The sequence below is a fragment of the Ipomoea nil genome, unplaced genomic scaffold, assembly GCF_001879475.1.
Source record: "Ipomoea nil cultivar Tokyo-kokei standard unplaced genomic scaffold, Asagao_1.1 scaffold2279, whole genome shotgun sequence".
NCBI lineage: Eukaryota > Viridiplantae > Streptophyta > Magnoliopsida > Solanales > Convolvulaceae > Ipomoea > Ipomoea nil.
In genome coordinates, this window is record NW_017618707.1 from 248,239 (window position 1) to 268,234 (window position 19,996).

The 19,996-nt window shown below is 33.0% G+C and overlaps 2 protein-coding genes across 2 annotated transcripts; both read right to left on the reverse strand.

Moving 5' to 3' along the window:
* Positions 1 to 2,989: 2,989 nt before the first annotated feature.
* Positions 2,990 to 10,693, reverse strand: LOC109150323 (EG45-like domain containing protein 2). Its single transcript, XM_019298218.1, has 3 exons — positions 10,532 to 10,693; positions 10,161 to 10,440; positions 2,990 to 3,594 (listed from the first exon to the last, which is right to left on the reverse strand). Exons 1-3 carry the CDS (start codon positions 10,647 to 10,649, stop codon positions 3,588 to 3,590), a joined length of 405 nt encoding a protein of 134 aa, XP_019153763.1. The 5' UTR covers positions 10,650 to 10,693; the 3' UTR covers positions 2,990 to 3,587.
* Positions 10,694 to 14,194: 3,501 nt separating this feature from the next.
* On the reverse strand, positions 14,195 to 18,102 carry LOC109150324 (uncharacterized protein At2g34160-like). The gene is made up of 5 exons (XM_019298219.1): positions 17,865 to 18,102; positions 16,684 to 16,732; positions 15,044 to 15,106; positions 14,867 to 14,931; positions 14,195 to 14,469 (listed from the first exon to the last, which is right to left on the reverse strand). Exons 1-5 carry the CDS (start codon positions 17,991 to 17,993, stop codon positions 14,377 to 14,379), a joined length of 399 nt encoding a protein of 132 aa, XP_019153764.1. The 5' UTR covers positions 17,994 to 18,102; the 3' UTR covers positions 14,195 to 14,376.
* Between the last annotated feature and the right edge of the window lie 1,894 nt (positions 18,103 to 19,996).

The window sequence follows — 19,996 nt, forward strand, 5'->3', positions numbered from 1 at the left end:
TTGATCCGATTTGTGTCATGTGTGGAATCATTCATGAGGACACTATGCACTCATTGATATCATGTGGCTATGCAAGTTCCATATGGGCTCAGTCTAACCTTCCACTCCCCAATATTGTAAGTTGTAACAAATGTTTTCCATGAATGGTTTAGTGTAATCTTGAATGTTCTAGACACTAATGGAATTATGTACGCAACTGCAATTCTATATCATATTTAGAGTGCACGGAAAGGAGCGGTATGGGATGCCTATCTACCATTGCCCATGAAATTAATTGTCACGGCGACGGCCACACTGCAGGCATGGCGGCGAGTACACTACACCGCGGCCGACGGAATAGCTGTTGCCACCACTGCCAAAGGAACGGCTGTTGCCACCACCGCCGAGCCGACACTGCCCCCTTGCTACCAGTTACTGTTTCGGCGTCTACCACTATAACGCAACGGCAGAGATTCTATGTCGATGCCGGTTACCGTCACGCCACGAACTTGACCACCGTTGGAGCGGTCATACTCGACGCCGATGGTGGCTATGTCTCGGCCTTCAGCGCCCCCCTACCGAGCTGTTTTTCCCCACTTATGGCCGAAGCATTCGCGGTCAAAGAGGCGCTATCATGGTTATGGGCTCGTGGAGAATAGTCTATTCAACTATATACAAACTGCCATACACTTCAGTACTACCTATCCTCATCAGATGCTCCGCCCCGATCATATACTGGTTATGCTATTGATGGTTGGAAAACTTACATATTGGCGTTTGATGCCTACTCAATTATTTTTATTCCTAGATCGCAGAATTACTTAGCTCACACTTTAGCTTCTACTGCTTTTGAACATGCTACGGCTATGTACTGGGACACTGTCCCACCAGACTCTATTTCAGCTTTTATCTAAATATATAACCACATTGGTTGCTTTCAAAAAAAACTCATGATTTTTTATTTTTTATTTTTAAAACCAACTGAAGTAACTTTATTAAATCAAACGTTCAATACAATTAGGGATAGAAGAAAACCAATTAAACGGACCAAATTAAACTCATGATTTATTATAAAGTAAATTTCAATGTTAAAAATTATTATCAACTAATTAATTATTAACTAATGCTAGTGTATTAAAAAAAAAAAAATTGTGATGTTATACACAGATCCATGGTAATAAGTTTCTACATGTATTTCTACTTTGTATTCTACTTGTTGGTTCTACTAACATGGTGATATTTTAATTTATCTAGAAAAAATTATCATAGTTTTTATTAATTTCATTCTTTTTAATTATCAAAATCAAAATATATGACAACAGTTTTATTCTTTAAAAGTATACTTGTTAGTCTTGTATTTTTAATTGAATCATTCACGAAAAGTAAGTGATAAAAGATGGAGTGGAATGAGAATCATGTGGACATGTATTGGATCTCATAAACTTAGCTTGCATTTGGTCAAAGCCTCAAAGATAAGCAAGCTCCCTTTGCATGAACGAAATGATTCTATTATCAAATTGGAATCCCTTTTATCCCTTCCATCTTTCGGAAAGGTATCACGAATTGCAGATGAGAATATAATTAAATTTGAAATTTGAAATATCGTGTCTTCTAGCAACTTAGCAGCCCTAGGGTAGTTAGAATTTTTTTAAAAACTTTTTTTTTAACAAATTAAAATGCATGTGAAAGTTTATTAAGGACCCGTTTACTCACGGAAATTGTTTTCTATTTTTAAATTTTTTTCAGTTTTCATTCTCTGTTTTCTATTTAGAAAATTTGTTTACTAACACTTATATTTTCAATTTCTTTTAGATTATTGTTATAAAATTAACACAAATTTAATCAAGTGATTTTTGGACCTTATATTTAAAATATTCTAAAATACATTTAAATGACACATATATATATATATATATATATATATATATATATATATATATATATATATATATATATATATATAAAATCTTTACTTTGAATTTTAATATAGTAATATATGTGAAATTTCAATATCTGATATTCGGATCAAACTTGTATTACGATATAACATAACTAAAAATATCCAAACCAATAATAAATTGAGTTCAATCAAAATATAAAACTTGGTATAGAGTTTAATTTTAATTTTGATAATGTAAATAATGTATATAATGGGCAGGGTTTTATTTAATAAGCCCTATAGAGTTTAATTTTAATTTTGATAATGTAAATAATGTATATAATGGGCAGGGTCTTATTTAATAAGTCCTAGTGAACAGTAATCATTCTACTGAACACTACGCAAAAATCTCATTTACGTGGAACAGAACTAATTAATATCTTAAGTGTGCACACTCCCAATGGGTAGTAACTAGTCATAATAGCCAGGATATGTTTCTACTTACTACTACCCAATAGGGTAAATACCCTAGTGGTAGACTCCGCTAACCATTCCTCAAACACCGACTATATTAGAATTCAAAGTAAAGATTATATATATTTATATACATGTCATTCAAATGTATTTTAGAATATTTTAAATATAATTAAGGTCCAAAAATCACTTGAAATGAAACCTGTGTTAATTTTATAACGTTAATATTAATATATATATATATATATATATATATATATATATATATATAAGTGTTAGTAAACAAGCTAAGTTTTCTAAACAGAAAATAGATAATGACAACTGAAAAAGTTAGAAAACAGAAAACAATTTACGTTAGTCAACGGGTCCAAGATGTTTATAAACTAAATTTGAATCTCATTTTATATGAGCATATAGTGTTATCCTCATTCTTTAATAAACAAATGTTGATTAAGGGAAACTCTTTCTTTCTTTTTGCACCATAACTGACAATTTCAATCTAATTATCTTGAGACTTTTGTTATTTTCGATTTTTTAATTTGAATATTCAATCAACATATGAGAGAAATATCTCAAAAGAAAAATATTAATTTTCTTTCCTAAATTTAATTACCTCATAATGATTTCCTTTTGATGTGGTAATAAATTACAATTCGTAAACCAAGAAAAGTGTGATATATTAATCACTCAAACGTAAATGCTGAATATAATCATGAAAGGATAAAAATCAAGAACCAGGACCAGACTGAGAAGTCGCCGCTCTAGCTAATGCATGAGCAAACGTATTCGCTGATCTAGAAACATAATAGAACGACACATTAACAAAATGTCGTTTCAGATTATAACAATCACGGAGAATGCATCCAATATAATAATAGTTCGGTAAAAAATCCTCCAACATCTTGCAAACTACTTGACAGTCGAGTAGATCACCAACTTCTGCCAATCACACTCCTTAGCCCAAGAGATAACCTCATTTATAACCATGGCCTAAGTTAAAGTAGGATCTACATCTAACTGACCCATTTTTGGCAGCCAAAAGTATCTTCATTGCTCACTCACGAAATGACCAATTATCTCACCATGAGTTAAAAAATAAATTCACTTAATAATTAAATATATACACAAATATTTAATCAAACAATGCTAGGTGAATAATATTAAAGAAAATTTTGAAAGAGAATGTAATGTTACTCAGCCATGAGTATATAATTTAATGACACGTATACTCCAACATATTTGTTCTCTCAGCTTCCTATATCCTGCAAAGCAAATCAAAAATAAATAAATAAATAAATAAAAATAAAAAACCTAAAAATTTATATATAGAGTTTTAAGGGTTCATACATATATAAAGTGCTTTAAGAAAATGTGTTATAATTCTTCATATAACAACTAACAACTTAATTTAACGTGTTAAATAAACAATTAAGTTGAAAAACAGTTTTTTCTTGTGTTCCCGGGCATAACATTTTCTATAATATAATCTATGTTTCTATAACCACCTACCTACCCTATCACCATCCCTATTTACTTATCTTCCAATCACCACCATTATTCACACTATCAAGGAATGTCAATCTTAGTCCGATATCGATAGGCTTGCACAATAAGACCGAAAAATTGTATCCCTATAAGCCCAAAACTGATAAGCTCAACCCCCGAATGGACTAACCCAATAGCTCGAGCCACTTAATGCTATTCTTTGTTTCACAAGTGAAGGAAAACAAAAAAAAAAAACAAAAAAAAACAAAAAAAAACAAAAAAAAAAACAAAAACAAAAACAAAAAAAAAAAACAAAAAACAAAAAAAAAAACAAAAACAAAAAACAAAAAATAAACAAAAACAAAAACAAAAAAAATACATTGAGTTTTAAATGTAAGTTCATTTTTAGTTTTTTTTTTATTAAATTAAATTTTTAAATAAATTATAATAAATATATTAATAAATTTATCACAAAAATATTTTTTTAAAAAAAAATAATGAAAACTACAAATTGTATTATATTTATTTTAGTATAGTTTAAATATATAAATTATTTTAGTTCGAATTTTAAAATGGAGATTTAGATTGATTGAATGATATATAAGTTTATCACTGCTAGAAATTATAAAATTTGCGACCACCTGAAAATTATCATAAATCAAGTTGAAAGTCTTGTTCCGACCAATTTTGGTATCCAGAAAAATTTTTGTTGCTATTTCCGACCACTTTTTACTTTCAACTGGATATAAGATCACTTTCAGGTGGTCAGAAATTACATAATGCAGTAATATATTTGTTAGTGTAATCAATTTATTAAAATTGAAAGTTTAATTAAAATATTAATTTAAAAATGTCGAAAATTTTAGTTTAACCCGTGAGATAATCCGAATTTTAGGATTAGGGGCAAGAATTTTAATTAAACCTGACCAAAATATCGATAAGGATCACTGACAGTTTGATAACGACTAGCCTAATTGAAATCACTAAATAATTTACCTATCCACTACTATGAGTACATATTATAATATTATCTTCTTCTTTTTTCTTTTTTCTTTTTTTTTTTTTTTTTTTGTTTTTTGTGTGTGTACTTTATCCAAGTTATTAGAGATCACCCTTTCACCCCCCCCCCCCCCCCCCAACAAAAAAAAATGGTAAACAAAACCGAATTTTAATTCAGTTAATTAGGTTACTAAGCCAAGTTAATTGGTTCAAGGTTTTGAGAAATTTTGGTTAAGGGTTAATTAGGTTCAAAAATTCAAAATTAACTAGATTGCTAAACATATATTTGGGGATCGGAGGGGGAGGGGGTGAGGTGTGAGCAACCATTATACCATAGTTCATGGTCCAACTTATAAGTTGAACCACTAGCATAAAGTATATTTTTAATATACTAAATGTTCATTTTTAATACATTGAATTTTCAATTTTGAAATTTCATTATTTAATAATACCAAATAATGAGCCTTTGGTACACAAATAATAAACTTTTAACATATTAAAAATGAACATTTATTTATGATTAACATTACAATGTGAACCATGGTCCACGGTATAATTTGCCAATAGTGAGTAAGTGAGTGAGAGAGAATTTAGGGTGTGTTTAGTTTGAGACTTCTGCACCCTAATATACACTTTGATACTCATTAGCATATGTTTGTTTGGCTACTTTTGTTATCCTACTATTGGAATTAAATCCTTTAATAATTACAAAACTCATTACCTTTTTACTTATCCACTTTTGAACAATGAAATGAAAAATAAGGGATGAAAAAAAAAAAAAAGATCGCAGTTAATGCATTAAATGGCATTTTGAGTGACTATTTTGTGGTACAAATATATGTAGGATCCACTTTTGATTTGAGTTGGGTCAAAGCGGATTCAGGTTCTTCGTAGTGAGACGAAGAATTTAATATAATGTACGCTCAAAATGGGTAATAGGTGAATGTGAAATTGATTTTCAAAGTGAACCTATTTGAGAGAAGTCAAAATCTCAAACTAATTACTAATTAGATTAGCAATTCGTTATTAAGCTTTGATTCGTTGTACACGAAGTATGCAAGAAAGTAAGTTTAATTAAGCTTAAGTGATTAAGCTTTGTTTGCTTAATTAAGGTTATGATTTGGGATTTAAGCACAAACCCGTGCTTTTGGAAATTGAGCTCCTTTCGTGTGATGAGCTCCTTTCATGCTCACAACACGAGTTGGTGCTTTTCGTACGAGTCAATGCTATATGCATTGATTCGTGCTGCACCGTTTCGGTGCTTGCGGATCACTTGGGTGTGGTTTTTGGTCCTAATTTGTTAAATTTTTGGATTTGTACGGGTTTCTCGGTCACTCAGGTATTTTGAAGTGGGTTGTTATGGTCGGTACGAATTAATCGGATATTAAGTTCATGACCGTTGATATTATTTCGGTAACAAGTACAACCGTTTCAAACATTATTATTCAATTATTAAATTAGATTAATGTTGGTTTATGTGCTATTATTGTGCTTTTAATTTCCTTTTCCCTACAAATAGCTTGGTGTGGCAGATTGTTGTTTTAATTCAAATTTTGAAACTCATCAAAATCTTTTGGTTTTCCTTTCCACTCAACTCTCAACTCTCTTTTGATACGAAAGAAATTCTACCAACATTTTCCGTAAAACATTGGAGTGCTCCAGCTAGCTTGTGTTCTTCTTCGCCGGACTTTGGGTTTGAGTGCTCGGACGCTAAAGTCGTAGTCCGTTTTATCCTGGGAGACTAACGCCACAACGCTCCTAGCACCCTCGGGGGTGGCGAATCGATTTTAAGGAGAGTGTGTGTACACACAACTCGGATTTCTGCTTCTTCTTTCTTCTCGTTGGGTTAAAACCTCAGGTTAGAAACCCTTTCTTGACTTTTGTTCTTGGTTTTGGACGAAGTGGTGGGATTAATCTCGTAAGGATTAAATCCTTTGTACTAGTTTCGTACTAGTTGTGGTGGAATTATTTTTGATAAAATAAATCTCTATTTTGTTAATATATATACTTCGTATATATATGTAATTTTGGTTTTGTACCAAAATTGGTTGTAATTAATTTTCTACAAATTAAATTTCATTTTTGGGTATATATATATATATATATATATATATATATATATATATATATATATATATATATATATATATATATATATATATATATATATATATATATATATATATATATATATATATATTGTGTATCGATTTATTCACCAATATCCAACAATCTTAAAACCGATTAATTTTTGGTGAATAAAGTCGATGGATTCCACGAGTGGTGGAACCATGAAAGTTGCTCGTGCTGCACATTCAAATGGTCGGATCGGCAACGTTGTTGCACATTCCGAAACCCCGATGAACTTTGGTTCGGAGACCGGTGGTGGCATCAAAGGGTATATCCCTACGATGAAGGTACATGGGACGGTACCTTGTGGATTGGTTGAAAGACCATGAAAATTCAAGAAGTTGAATTTCGAATGTCGGCAACTTAAAGTGTTGATCAACCTAGTGATTCTCGGCATGTCATGGTTCTTGACCGACATGGTTCCTAGTGGAAAGGAATATGAGCCTAACACTCAAACCATTAGCATATTGAGGATTTGGAAATATTTGGTTTTCCTACGCCTAAAATATGCTTTAAAATGGTTTGTGACTCGTTGTGGAAATCTTTGGACGTGAAGTATAAGAGTGATGACGCTAAGTAAAAAATGTTTGTCATTAGCCGATTACTTGAATACAAAATGGTGGATTCCGGGATCGTCCTAAGTCAAGTTGACGAAGGAATGATCGTGAGCGAAGCCTTTCAAGTGGAATTTGGTATCCATTTGTTGCCTTTGGACAGAAAGGACTTCAAGAAGCAATTCCACGGAAAATGCTTGAATGGCTTAACGGCCATAATGGTATGTAACAAATGTGTTGCATGTTGAAATCTCGTAAAGGACTTCAGTTCTAGATTTCAAGTATAGTCAATTTGTCAAAATTGAGATTGCTATATAATCGTGAGCGTCAAAGCTCAAGTGTATTGAATATTTAAAATAATATTCTTAGTACGATTATATAAGCTTGATTCAGCTAGTTGGAAAATTTGGTTGATATAGTCTTGTTAATTGTGTGAAAATTAACTTGATTAAATTAGATACCAAATTGTACTAGTATGAAATTAATTTGTGACAAATGACGGAAGTGTTGGGACAACAAAACAAATCTCGAACCACCTAACTTGAGAGTAATGGTGTAATGATTTATAAAGTTGTGACTACTGTGATTTAAGATAAGGTTTTGTCTAAATTTGGAATGAAGGCAAGGGATAATTATTATTAATTGGGCTATAAAATCGGTGTAATAACCGTAATTAATAAGAACATTATTAGTTGGTCTTGCCTGGCTGGGTCTTCGTGTTTGTGGCACGGTAGACAAGGTCATAGAGATTTCACTATTATCCAAACCTATTTCAAACTCACTATCAAGTATTCAAACCCGTTTTATTAGGGTTCTAGAGGTCAAGTATGTGATATAGAGTATTATTTTATCAATTATATTGTTAGATATTATTCCTATTGTTCGAATTAAAATTCAGAGTTACTTTCAAGAATGACCTCTTGACTATATATTGACATTTATCAATTTGTATCCCTGACTTTTAATTGGACGATAAATAGTTTATTGATTATTGACATTTACTAATTTTCATCCATAACTTTCAATTAGATCATAAATGGTCTATTGACTATTGATTTGTTCCAAATTTAGTCATCTAGTTAAATATCAATGTAGAGGTTCCAGGGGCGATGGAATTTCTCTTTTTGTGGGTAAGAAATTAAATAAGCATAATCTTTTCTTTTTTAATTTTCATGCATAAGACGAAGTGGTGTTGATGAGAACAATAGTTCTGTGAATGATCTTCTGATTGATCATTCATTATATATAAAGTACAGGAAGAGATATATTTATAAGGATACTGAGAGCCTCCATCATGACAGGAATGGTAAAGGATATATTCTCAATAATGTAGGGAGAGGAGAAGGAATTCTAGTGTGTCTAGAATACATGCAGAGCCCTAATACGCCCCTCAGCTTAATGTTCTCTAGAGAGAACATTGAACTTGTCTTTTAGATCATTTAACCTTGTTGTGGTTAGTGATTTGATGAAGATGTGTGTCAGTTGATCTTTTTGTCTTTTTTGTAGATATGTAGTTTACTTGTATTTCCTTTGATGTTACTTTTGTGAGGAACAAAATGGCAGTCCTTGAGTTGATAAATTGTTACAAGTTCTTTAGTGGTCAATGAGGAGATCATCGTGCGGTACTCAGGGCAGAGGCCTTTGAATAGATAAAGATTATATTCATCCAAACTAATTAGTTGGTCAGCTTCAACAAGAAGTGATAGGCTGTTTGTAGGGTATTTATCAGGGATAGGGTTGATAGGCAATAGTGGAGATGATGGGAGAAGAAGAGGTGGTGTCGTCGATCGGCGTGGGTGGCGGTGGCGGCAACGGTGGTTTATTTGCTTTTTTCTTTTTGTAGGGTTTGTAGTCATGTATCGTTTGGTCTACTGATACCCGATGAGAAAAATAGTGGACATGATCTTATTATTGATCATTCATTATATATAAAGTTGAAATTTATTTATAAGGATACAAAGAGCCCTAGTCATGATAAGAATGGTAAAGGATATATGTTCAATAATATAGAGCAATGTTGCAGAAGGCGTTAGCAGTCGGGCGCCCGGAGGTCGCCTAGCGCCTAGGCAGCTGAGTAATCCGAGTATATCGTTTCTATTTTTCCCACTCAACACTAGGAGTTGTTAGAATGTTATAATTCCTCAACTATTCAACGGCATATGTTAGATGGTTAGTTGAGTACATGGCTGGAGAAATATAGAAGAGGAGTAGCCTAGCAAACAAAAAAAACACTTGACCGAGTTGAACGCCAACTTGGCCGAGTTGGGCAACGACTCGGTCGAGTTAGGCGGACTCGGTCGAGTCGACCACTTAGTCGGTAGCCGACTAAAAGCCGCATAGGACTAAAATTGCCTCGGCCTAGGGGAGCCTAGCGCCTAGACAGCTGCCAAGGCATATTTTTACAACACTGATATAGAGAGAGGGAGAAGAGATTCTAGTGTGCCAAGAATATAGAGTCCTAATAGTGTTGATATTGTAATTCAGCATACGCTTACCCTTAGCTTGCTTAAATCATTCCATCTAATTATAACTTAGGTATAAGCAATAACTACTCTTTGCTCATGATGAATGAAATGAATTTTAGTTAAAGACAGAATATATCATTTGATTTGAACTAATTATTTTTTCAAGGAATTCTAAAAAGAGATAAGAAAACATACTGGATATATTCAATGTTGATTTTGGCTTGAGGAGAATGTGAGATTTGTGCAAAGGCATCTTTAGATAATACAATAGTTGATGGGCAAGGCCTCTTGCCACAAAAATCCACCACCTTAACGTCAATAGTATCTCCCTTACACGGTCTGTTGTTACCACTCAAACAACTCAGCCTATAGCGGCGGCCGCAGGCGGCGCCGTTATCCCACAGGCCCTCACTTACGGACACGAACAGGTTTCCCGCAGGAAATTGGTCTTCTCGATTACCATTGCATCTTGTAGCTGCATATATAGTCAATCATATATATATATAATAATGAACAACAAAAGTAAATTATTATTGGGAGAAGAAAAAATATTTTTTTAAACTTACGTGTGTAGGGGGGATTGTAAGACGTGGCTGTGCCTATATCTCCCAGGACTCCAATGGTTTCTAGAAGAAGTAAACTTAGAGCTAAAAACAACATCATTCCTATGAATCTAATCGCCATGATTTACGTAAGATGAGACGAGAGATGTTTGTGTATAATTTGCCTGCGTTGTCAGTGTTTATATAAGAATCTCTCTCTCTCTCCCTCGTGCACGTCAATCCTTGCTCTTCCTTTACGTTTGACTGGATAGATGTAGGGATCGGATCATCGGAATCTAGCTCCGTGATTACATATTTTGATTACTTTATTCATTTGCATTTCGTGAATAAATTTATGAATATAGCTGGAAAGATATTAAAGACAAGGGGAAAAAAAAATTGTTCAACAACAATTAAACCCATGATATTAGATTAGAATACTCGCATGAGCAACTGGTCATAGAAGTGAAAGTTTGGAAGAATGACTAAGGATTGAGTCTCATAGTTGAGTTATCATGATTTACATCCTCCCAGATGTTCTGTTGGATCGGGGTTGGGGATCGGCCATTTGGAAGAATGGGGCGGGTCGGTTATCGGTTATAAGGCTAAAAAAAATTTGTTTATTCAGTTATTTATCGGTTATGAAGGTGACATATATATAGGGAAGGGATCAGGTGCATTTGTGACTTCCCGTGCGGTTGTGCAGTAGATTAATGTGCGTGAGTGTTGTGCTAATGTGCCTGAGATTTGTACTTAATGTGCATAATGTTAATATGCGTGAGTTTTGTACTTAATGTGCCTGAGTATTGTGCTTAATATGCGTGAGATTTGTGCTTAATGTGCGTGAGTAGTTCAGAATTACGAGCTCAGAAGGAAGCAGAACAGAAAACTCACGCACATTAACGCCCAAGCTTCTTGTTACTTCTTCCTTCAATTTGGCCATGGATTCTGGATTATCAGCTACCTTCAGTGCAGTTGAATGTTTATATAGATGACGCACACACAAAAAAATTTGCACACCAGCTAAGTGTGGATTTCTGTTGTATTATTCCAATAATTCTTAACCACCATAGCCCACATCCGCATCATCATCATCAGGGAGGGGCAATGGCTACTGGGGATGGGGAAGAAGCTGACATCCATATTTTCTGCTGCATTTTACACATTCACGAACATTAAGTACAAATCTCAGGCACATTAAGCACAACACTCACGCACATTGAGTACAATCTCACGCACATTAATCAACCGCACAATCGCACGGGAACCTTTCAATATATATATATATATATATATATATATATATATATATATATATATATATATATATATATATATATATATATATATATATATATATATATATATATATATATTACTTGTGGATGTTCGGTTATTCGGCTACCGAAACCGACATAATCGGCTTTGGTCGATTAAAAGTGTATGTCCGGTCAGTTTCGATCGGTTATGGAGATTTTAAAAATGCCATCAGTTATTCGGTTATCGGTCAGTTATTAACCGTAACTGATTGATGCTCACCTCTAGTTGTAATTACTGTTTATTCAATACAGTTTATACAGTTCTCATCGTAAGTTTTACATTTCTATCTAAATTTGGCCCTTCTCATAGAAAATGATTGGTGAGACAGTTTCATATGACACTCACCTTAAAAAATTTATTTAGACAAAAAGGAACTTAGACTTGGAATGAGTGATTTTTTAGAACAACTATAGGACTATTTAAGTGAGACTTGGATTAGTTGAGACCTATATTAAATATTTCACTTTCAATAGCAACTCTCCAGATCAATTCACAGTTTCACACACATAATCCAAATTAGAAATCGGTTGCACATTGCATGGGTCAAAAAGTATAGGTTATTATATAGCTGTTGAGCATAACTAATTATGAACCTGTCATATATACCAGCCAATTGTTATACAGTGGATCATAACTAATAGAGCTCTTAGCTTATAATAATGTATATTGTCAAATGAAATTGTAGTAGAACTAAAATGATACTTTAGTATTGGTATAATAAAATTAGTGTGTGTAAAAAATGAAACTTAAAAACATAACAATATTGTTTAAAAAAAAAAAAAAAAAAAAAAAAAAAAAAAAAACTGAAGTGTAATTCAAATAATAAATAGTTTATGATCCATGTTGCTACGTAAACCATGTTCCATAGTAAAATTTGCCGAGCCTGAACAATCGTTATACCCTGCACCACGGCGCGCATAGCACTGTGCGCTCCGCGCCTCCCAAAACGACGTCGTTTTGGTAAGTTATGTAGGGAGTTGACGTGATTATGTGTATTTATTTATACAATTATGTGTATTTGTTTATACAATTATGTACATTTTTTATACAATCATGTACATCTTTTTTTATACAATTATGTACATCCGAAACAGGAAAAATTTATGTGTATTATGTTAAGAGTTGATGTTTATTATGTTAAAAGTTTATGTATATTATGTATTATGTTAGATTATATGTATTATCTTAAAAAAAAAAAAAAGTATGTGTATTTTGTTATACAATTATGTACATTCATGTATACAATTATGTGTATTTTCTAGTATAAAATTATGTACATTTTTTAACATGAGATTTTTTTTTTTAAGAAAATTAATCGTCAACACAGCGAAATTTCAAAAAAAAAAATCTGAAACGACGTCGTTTTGCATCAGGGTACACAATGTAAAACGCACCCTGGTGCAGGATATAAATTGTCCAGCCTGAATGGCTTTGGCTTGATGCGTTTGGACTTTGGAGTAAAGAATACAAAAATCTTGCCTACGATTATGGGCCTTTAAGGCAGTCTAATTCCAATAGTTAAAGTCAACCAATTAAGCTCAATCTTTTACGCCTGAAATGTAGGTGTTATCAATTTGTTTGAGCTGTAGCAATGTTCTTTTCATATATCCATTTACACTGACCATTGTGCTTGAGGTCTGGACAAATTAGATCGTGGACCGATTTAAAGTCCAACTTGCATGGTGAATTCTGATCCAAAATAATATCATTTTATATTAAATTTTTAACGGTGTCAACTAGTACTTCATGTTTGTTTCATATGCACATTAACCTAAACATTCATATATAAACACTAAATTGCATGTACATCATATATATCTATTTTCATTCACTATATAATAGGTTCATAATGTTAATTATATATGTTTATCAAAATTTTACAATGTCAAATAATAAGAATGTTTACTTCTATAAATAAAAAATGACAATAATATATTTATAAATAACAAAAGTAAATATTTATGCTTTTTAGTACATTCTACCCCATTAATAATAATAATAATAATAATAATAATAATAATAATAATAATAATATCTGTTTAACAATTATATCAATTTTAAATGAGATGAGACTTGAACTTCTTTATGATGAAATGACATTCTTATTATTAGTATCATAGAATTTGACAGTTCTAGTTTAATCAAGTTATATGAACAACTTGTTAGTTATGAGAAAATAATGATTACTAGCTGTGCAATAAATACCATTTTGAAAGGGAAGTTAAAGAAGACAACCTAACTAATATTTTGGAGTTGCCACAATGCCGCCCACGTATGTGATGAAGAGACCATGACGAAGCTAGGCAGTGCAAATAATGAATAAAAAGCTGAATTAAAGTTGATGACATAGTTATAGTTACAAGCTGATTGCACACAAAATAATAACATGCACTGTATATTGTTAATAATCAAGGCAAGCATGCATCCTGCAATATCAATTTAATCTTGAACTGAAACAACCATTATTTCTACACAAATTATGATGTGTTCTCTCAAACACTAAATACCAACACCTAAATTTACTTTTGTCACTGGAGACAACGAGTCGTCTAGCCTTCCACACCATCATCATCATCACGTCGCTCTGCTTCAGCAGCCATCAGCTCTTCGAAGTTGTCTGTCTTTCCCAGCACTATCTCAATCTAAGCAAACACAAAACCACGTATGAATCCATCCTTAACTAATGAGAAAAACGTTCAAAATTGATCAATCTTTTTCAGACAATATATAGTAAGTGGCATAGAACATATAGTGATCTGGTTCACAAATGCACAGACAATTATGGAATGATATCAGAGGTTGTGCAAACAATGCCAAATTGAACAACTCCATATTAAGAAGCCGAGCCAGGTCAAATTTGGAAATGGACAAAATGGCTACTAAAATTAGTTGATATAAATTGCAAACTGTGAACGCCCGGGCTAAAATTGCAACTGGTCACACAAAGTTTGGTCATATTTAGTTAATGGGCCAAGATTGCATGATGCATCCAATCTGTAGCATTTAATACCTTATGCACAAAGCATACTCAAAATTTACCTTAGCCTTTGGTACAGGCCGACTTTGTGGATGATCCTTCATGTAAACACTAAGTGTCCTAATCTCTGCATACAATATAGAAACCAGAATGATTCTTAAAGCCTCAAGAAACACTAATAGGAAAACAAATGATGAAAGATATATCATGGTAGGGAGCTGGAGAAACAGAAGCCTTACTCTTTTCAACAGCAAATCCATTGTTCTTGAGAATTTCAGCAACAGTAACAACTGTTGAAATAGCTGAAAAAACAACACTGCAAGTTAAACTGTAGGAACAGCAGGCATCGGAATGATTTAATGAGAATGGGAGATGTGACGCTATAAAAAATTTAAGCTATGATTCAATCATCAAATAATTTCTTTTAACATTTCTTTTTCTTGTTGCCCTAAATGAATTCATTGTGAAATAATGAATAGGCTTCTAATCCATGTATGTTAACAAACATGATTGTATTCTTTACTTCCTAGAAGAACAAATAGGCTTCACTGTCCTATTCCATTCTGCATTATATTATAGCTTTTTATTTATGCAGTAATTAAAAGAACCAAGGGTAGACAACCAAATGGATCCAATTTAGCAATTAACTACCACTCAATGGTTGGGTGGAAAACGAAAATCCCATTTGTCCAGCATTTATTAAGGTAATCTTAATGAGCATAATGTTTTTATTCTTTTCTCACTCTTCATTAACTTTTTTTAGAGTTTAGACCAAAGACAGCACCAACTCTAAACTCTAAAACATACCAAATCTCCAAATCTAAGATTAAACTCCAAAATGCCGAACTTCCTAATTTATTTCTAGTGTAGGATAAGATTGAAATTTTTTGTTAATGCTAGCAAGTCTGTTCATCATAGTTTTCAGTTTTCCAAAGAAGAGGCTTTAATGCAAATGGTGCCAAAATCAGCTAGTGAATAAGTTCTGCAACCCTAGTGTTTTATAAAGAGCCTGAAACGGGAAGTCATCAAGTCACTGAACCTCACGAGTTAATCTTATTTATATCTCAGGCCACTAAAGTCCATAGCAAATAAACTTGTACATTCAACATAGACCGATGGATGCACCATTTAAGAGTGATAATTGGTAGTAGGAGGAGATAGGATAGAGACGTATAACAAAACTTACCTGAGTTGAAGTTGTTAAGAAAGATTTACTAGTTTAAGGGTTACAGCAAAGTTAGAATTTAAGAAGTTGCAACCATATAGCCAGTCCAACAAGAATGGCCTAATTAACTTGAGATGATTGCGAGTCATTTATGTGGAATGCAGAGGGATAGGAGGAAAAAAAATTAGCCATGTTTTATGTTTACGTTATATATAAAATGAAATAGTGCACAATTTACTATTAAAATTTCATATTCCAATATTTTATTGTTTAATTCTCTAAATTCTCTTTAGTTTCCTTTCGCCTGGTCTAGGCCTTTCATTATTTTAGCAGCCCTTCTGGTTCAATTTCTCCTAACCACAGTTTCTCCCTCTCTTTACTCTAATTGCCCTATTTTGGTCTTCTTTCTTTCTCTCTCCATCCCATCTCTCCAATCCCTCACCAGTCATAGTTACTAATACCCCTCACAGTAGTACATTCAAAGGTAAAGCACCAAGTTCCATTGAACAACAAAAAATGCAATGAAAATATGAAATATAGAAGATAACCAAACAATGAAGACATAAAAAATCCAAGCTATCCATTCATAATTAGTAAAAGAAACAGACTTAATAAAGGTGTCTGTCCTGGGTTTCTCGTAGGATCTTTAAAATGCTATTGTACCTATCCCAAAAAGAAAAAAGTCTTGATATAAAATTGAGTAGAGGAATATACCCATTCCAAGTGCAGAGAGTTCCACTTCATTGTATTGCTGCATATACCTCTGCAGACAAATAACCATTCAACACATGAGAATATCCACACCCCACAGATCCAAGAGATTAAAAAATGATTAATAATAATAGTAATAGTACTAGTAGTAGTAGAAGAAGCAGAAGAAGAAAGTATTTCTTCAATAAACTTCTGTGAGCATACATAAACATATACATCTGTTGACAGCATTGTAACAATCCCTATTAAAAGGCATTTTAAGTCCAAGGATTATCAGCAAAGCCCAAGGAGAAGATTTTATAGTTTAATAATTTATGAGTAATCCCATATACTTAGTGAAACTGAATTGTTCAAAATATATTAATTAAATTTGATTTGAAACATAGTTCAGGACATAAAACCAAAATGAAATGTTGAATCCACTTAAAGACACTGAAAAAACAGATAAAATATTCAATCTTATAACCCTTCCAAGCAGAAAAGGAAAAAAGTTGATTAATAAGAAACGGAACAGTATAGAACTTCAGAGCATTTAATTACAGACATCTTAAGCAAGTTTTTCTGCCTCACCATTGTTCTTTGAGCTCTATGTTTTGGAGAAAATAGCATCTTGTATTTTCAGCCAAAAGAGTAACTTAGTAAGCAACAATTGTTGTACACATCAAGCACCATATCTTAAACTACCCCTTAACATCTACCTATTAGAAAAATCCTAGCAGCACTAAACATACAATACCATGAAAACTTAGAGACCAAACAAAACCATCCTTAGTCAATTGTTTAATTAATCCTCACAACTTTTCTTCCACCAATCCAGCACTAACAACAAATGAAGGAAGATAAAACCAATCTAGCCAATAAAAATAAATTGTGCCACAATTTTTCCATAATTTTCGCATATTAAAACCACAGAATCCTAAAATCCTCTCGGAGCTAGTAAATGCATTCAGACCCCAAAAGTTTGTGATATCCAAACTTTCAACGCAAACACCGCCCGGCACAGTGCCCAGCCTAGCCTCACCCCTCCCAAAAAAAAAAAAAAAAAAAAAAAAAGTATCTTTGTACAAACACAGAATGATATACAAGGAGCATCCACGATTCATATAAAACCATAAAAATAGGTTCAAAATCTCCAATAGGTATTCAAAAAAAACATGTACAACGAGAGAAGGGCGAGAGATTACCTTGGAGAGATTGACATAGAAGAATAGCGATTTCTTAGTATTGGAGACTTGGATACGGTTCTTCTTCTGGGGTTCGGAGTTGTTAGAAGCAATCTTCAAGTCGTTCACTCCCTCTGTTATGGCCTCCATTCTTCTTCTACTTCTCTGTATCTCTCTCGTACCCTGATTCTCAATAAACCCTTTGGCCTGAAGTGAACTGATAAGTGAAAATTGATAAACCCTTGACAAGTTGGCAGTGGATTCGTGATTTTCAAAAGAGCCAACAGATTTTCCCCTTTTTACGTCTATGGCCTTCTAACTTTTAGTAATTGCTAAGATTTTTTTGCACTTTTAGTCCCACGACTATAGTGGTACTGGCAGAATTGATCCACGACTTTTGAACCTTACAATTTTAGTCCACGACTATTGATTTTTTTGCAAAAATGGTCCTTCCGGCCATATTTTCGTCAAAATTTCACCGGAAAAAAAATCTCTATTTTTAGTCGGGTTAAAATTGACATTTTACTTATCTCAAAAAATTAAAAGAAAAAAATTGATATTTGACTACATACAATATTACTGGGATACATACTACTGCCACAGGCAGCGGAGTACATGTACCACTCCAATGCTGCTGCAGGATAACCCAACTAGCCCGGAGAACGCCACGGCCGCTCCGCCGCTTACTGACAGCCCTGCCTGCTCCAGGAACTCCGCTGCCTGGGCAGTAGTATGTAGCCCAGTAATATTGTATGTAGTCAAATATCAATTTTTTTCTTTTAATTTTTTGAGATAAGTAAAATGTCAATTTTAACCCGGCTAAAAATGAAGAATTTTTTTTTCCGGTGAAATTTTGACGGAAAAATGGCCGGAAGGACCATTTTTGCAAAAAAATCAATAGTCGTGGACTAAAATTGCAAGGTTCAAAAGTCGTGGATCAATTCTGCCAGTACCACTATAGTCGTGGGACTAAAAGCGCAAAAAACTCTAATTGCTACAGACAATATTTGTCTTTTTTTTTTTTTTACAAAGAGTCACGGGTAGGAATCGAATCCATGACGCCCATCTCATTTAGGAGAGTTAATTGAACCCAGGACCTCCCTCCTATTTAGGACACTCACTTCGTATCACTAGACCACAAGGTCATTGACTACACAGTGTGGTTCCGTTTGGTAAATGACTGTTAACTGAAAACTGTTAGCTGTTAGCTGATTGTCTTAATTAGAGGGTATAACTAGTTGATAACATTAGCTGTTGTATAAAAGCATTTTTATAAATTAACTGTTAGCTGATAGCTGTTTGGTATAATTTCTTTTATAAAAAAGCTAATTGAAAAAGTTGCTTGGAGTAGCTTTTTAAATTTTAGCATTTTAGAGTTGTAAAAAGCTAATTAACCAAACACTTACATAAATTTGGAGGAGAAAACTTTTCTCAAATATATGTTAAGGGCATCACCACTAAATTCTGATTTTTTTTTTAAAAAAAAAAACTAATGACTCTATTTTATTATAATATAATAAGCATAAGAGCCAATGTCCAACTGGTATTTGAAATTGTGGTCTCTCATCTGGGAGAGTTACGGAAGTGTCATTAATTTACAAGTTACTTGGCATAATATGTTATTAACTTACTTTCAGGAAATGATTATATATTTATCATGATTGCAGTAGGCGCTAGTCAGTGCAGTAGAATAGCACCGAGCACCAAAACTGCTTAGGCAGCTACTATATAAAATTAAAAAGAATTAGCAAAGTTAACTCGGCCTAGTTAACTCGACTAATTCGACCGAGTTCAGCGCTAACTCGTCCGAGTTGGGTGCCTAGACAACCAGCCGCTTAGGGAGTAATTCGTCTTAGTCTTGGGGCACCTAGCACCTAGGCAGCCGCCTAGTCCAATTTTCGCAATAATTACATTTACACATATCACATGAAAAGTAAGGAGAGAAATACAGCTATTTCAAGAATTGTGATTTGCTTTTGAGAGTAAACCCTACCCCACAAAATTTGTTTGTACACACGCTCTTTAAGTTCCACAAAGATTATTTTTTTTCAAAAATTCATTATCCAATAGTATGTTTTTATCAAAATTTACATAAATATTTCAACTTTTGTAGGCTTTTAAATACTATTAAAATGATATATTTTAATAAAATT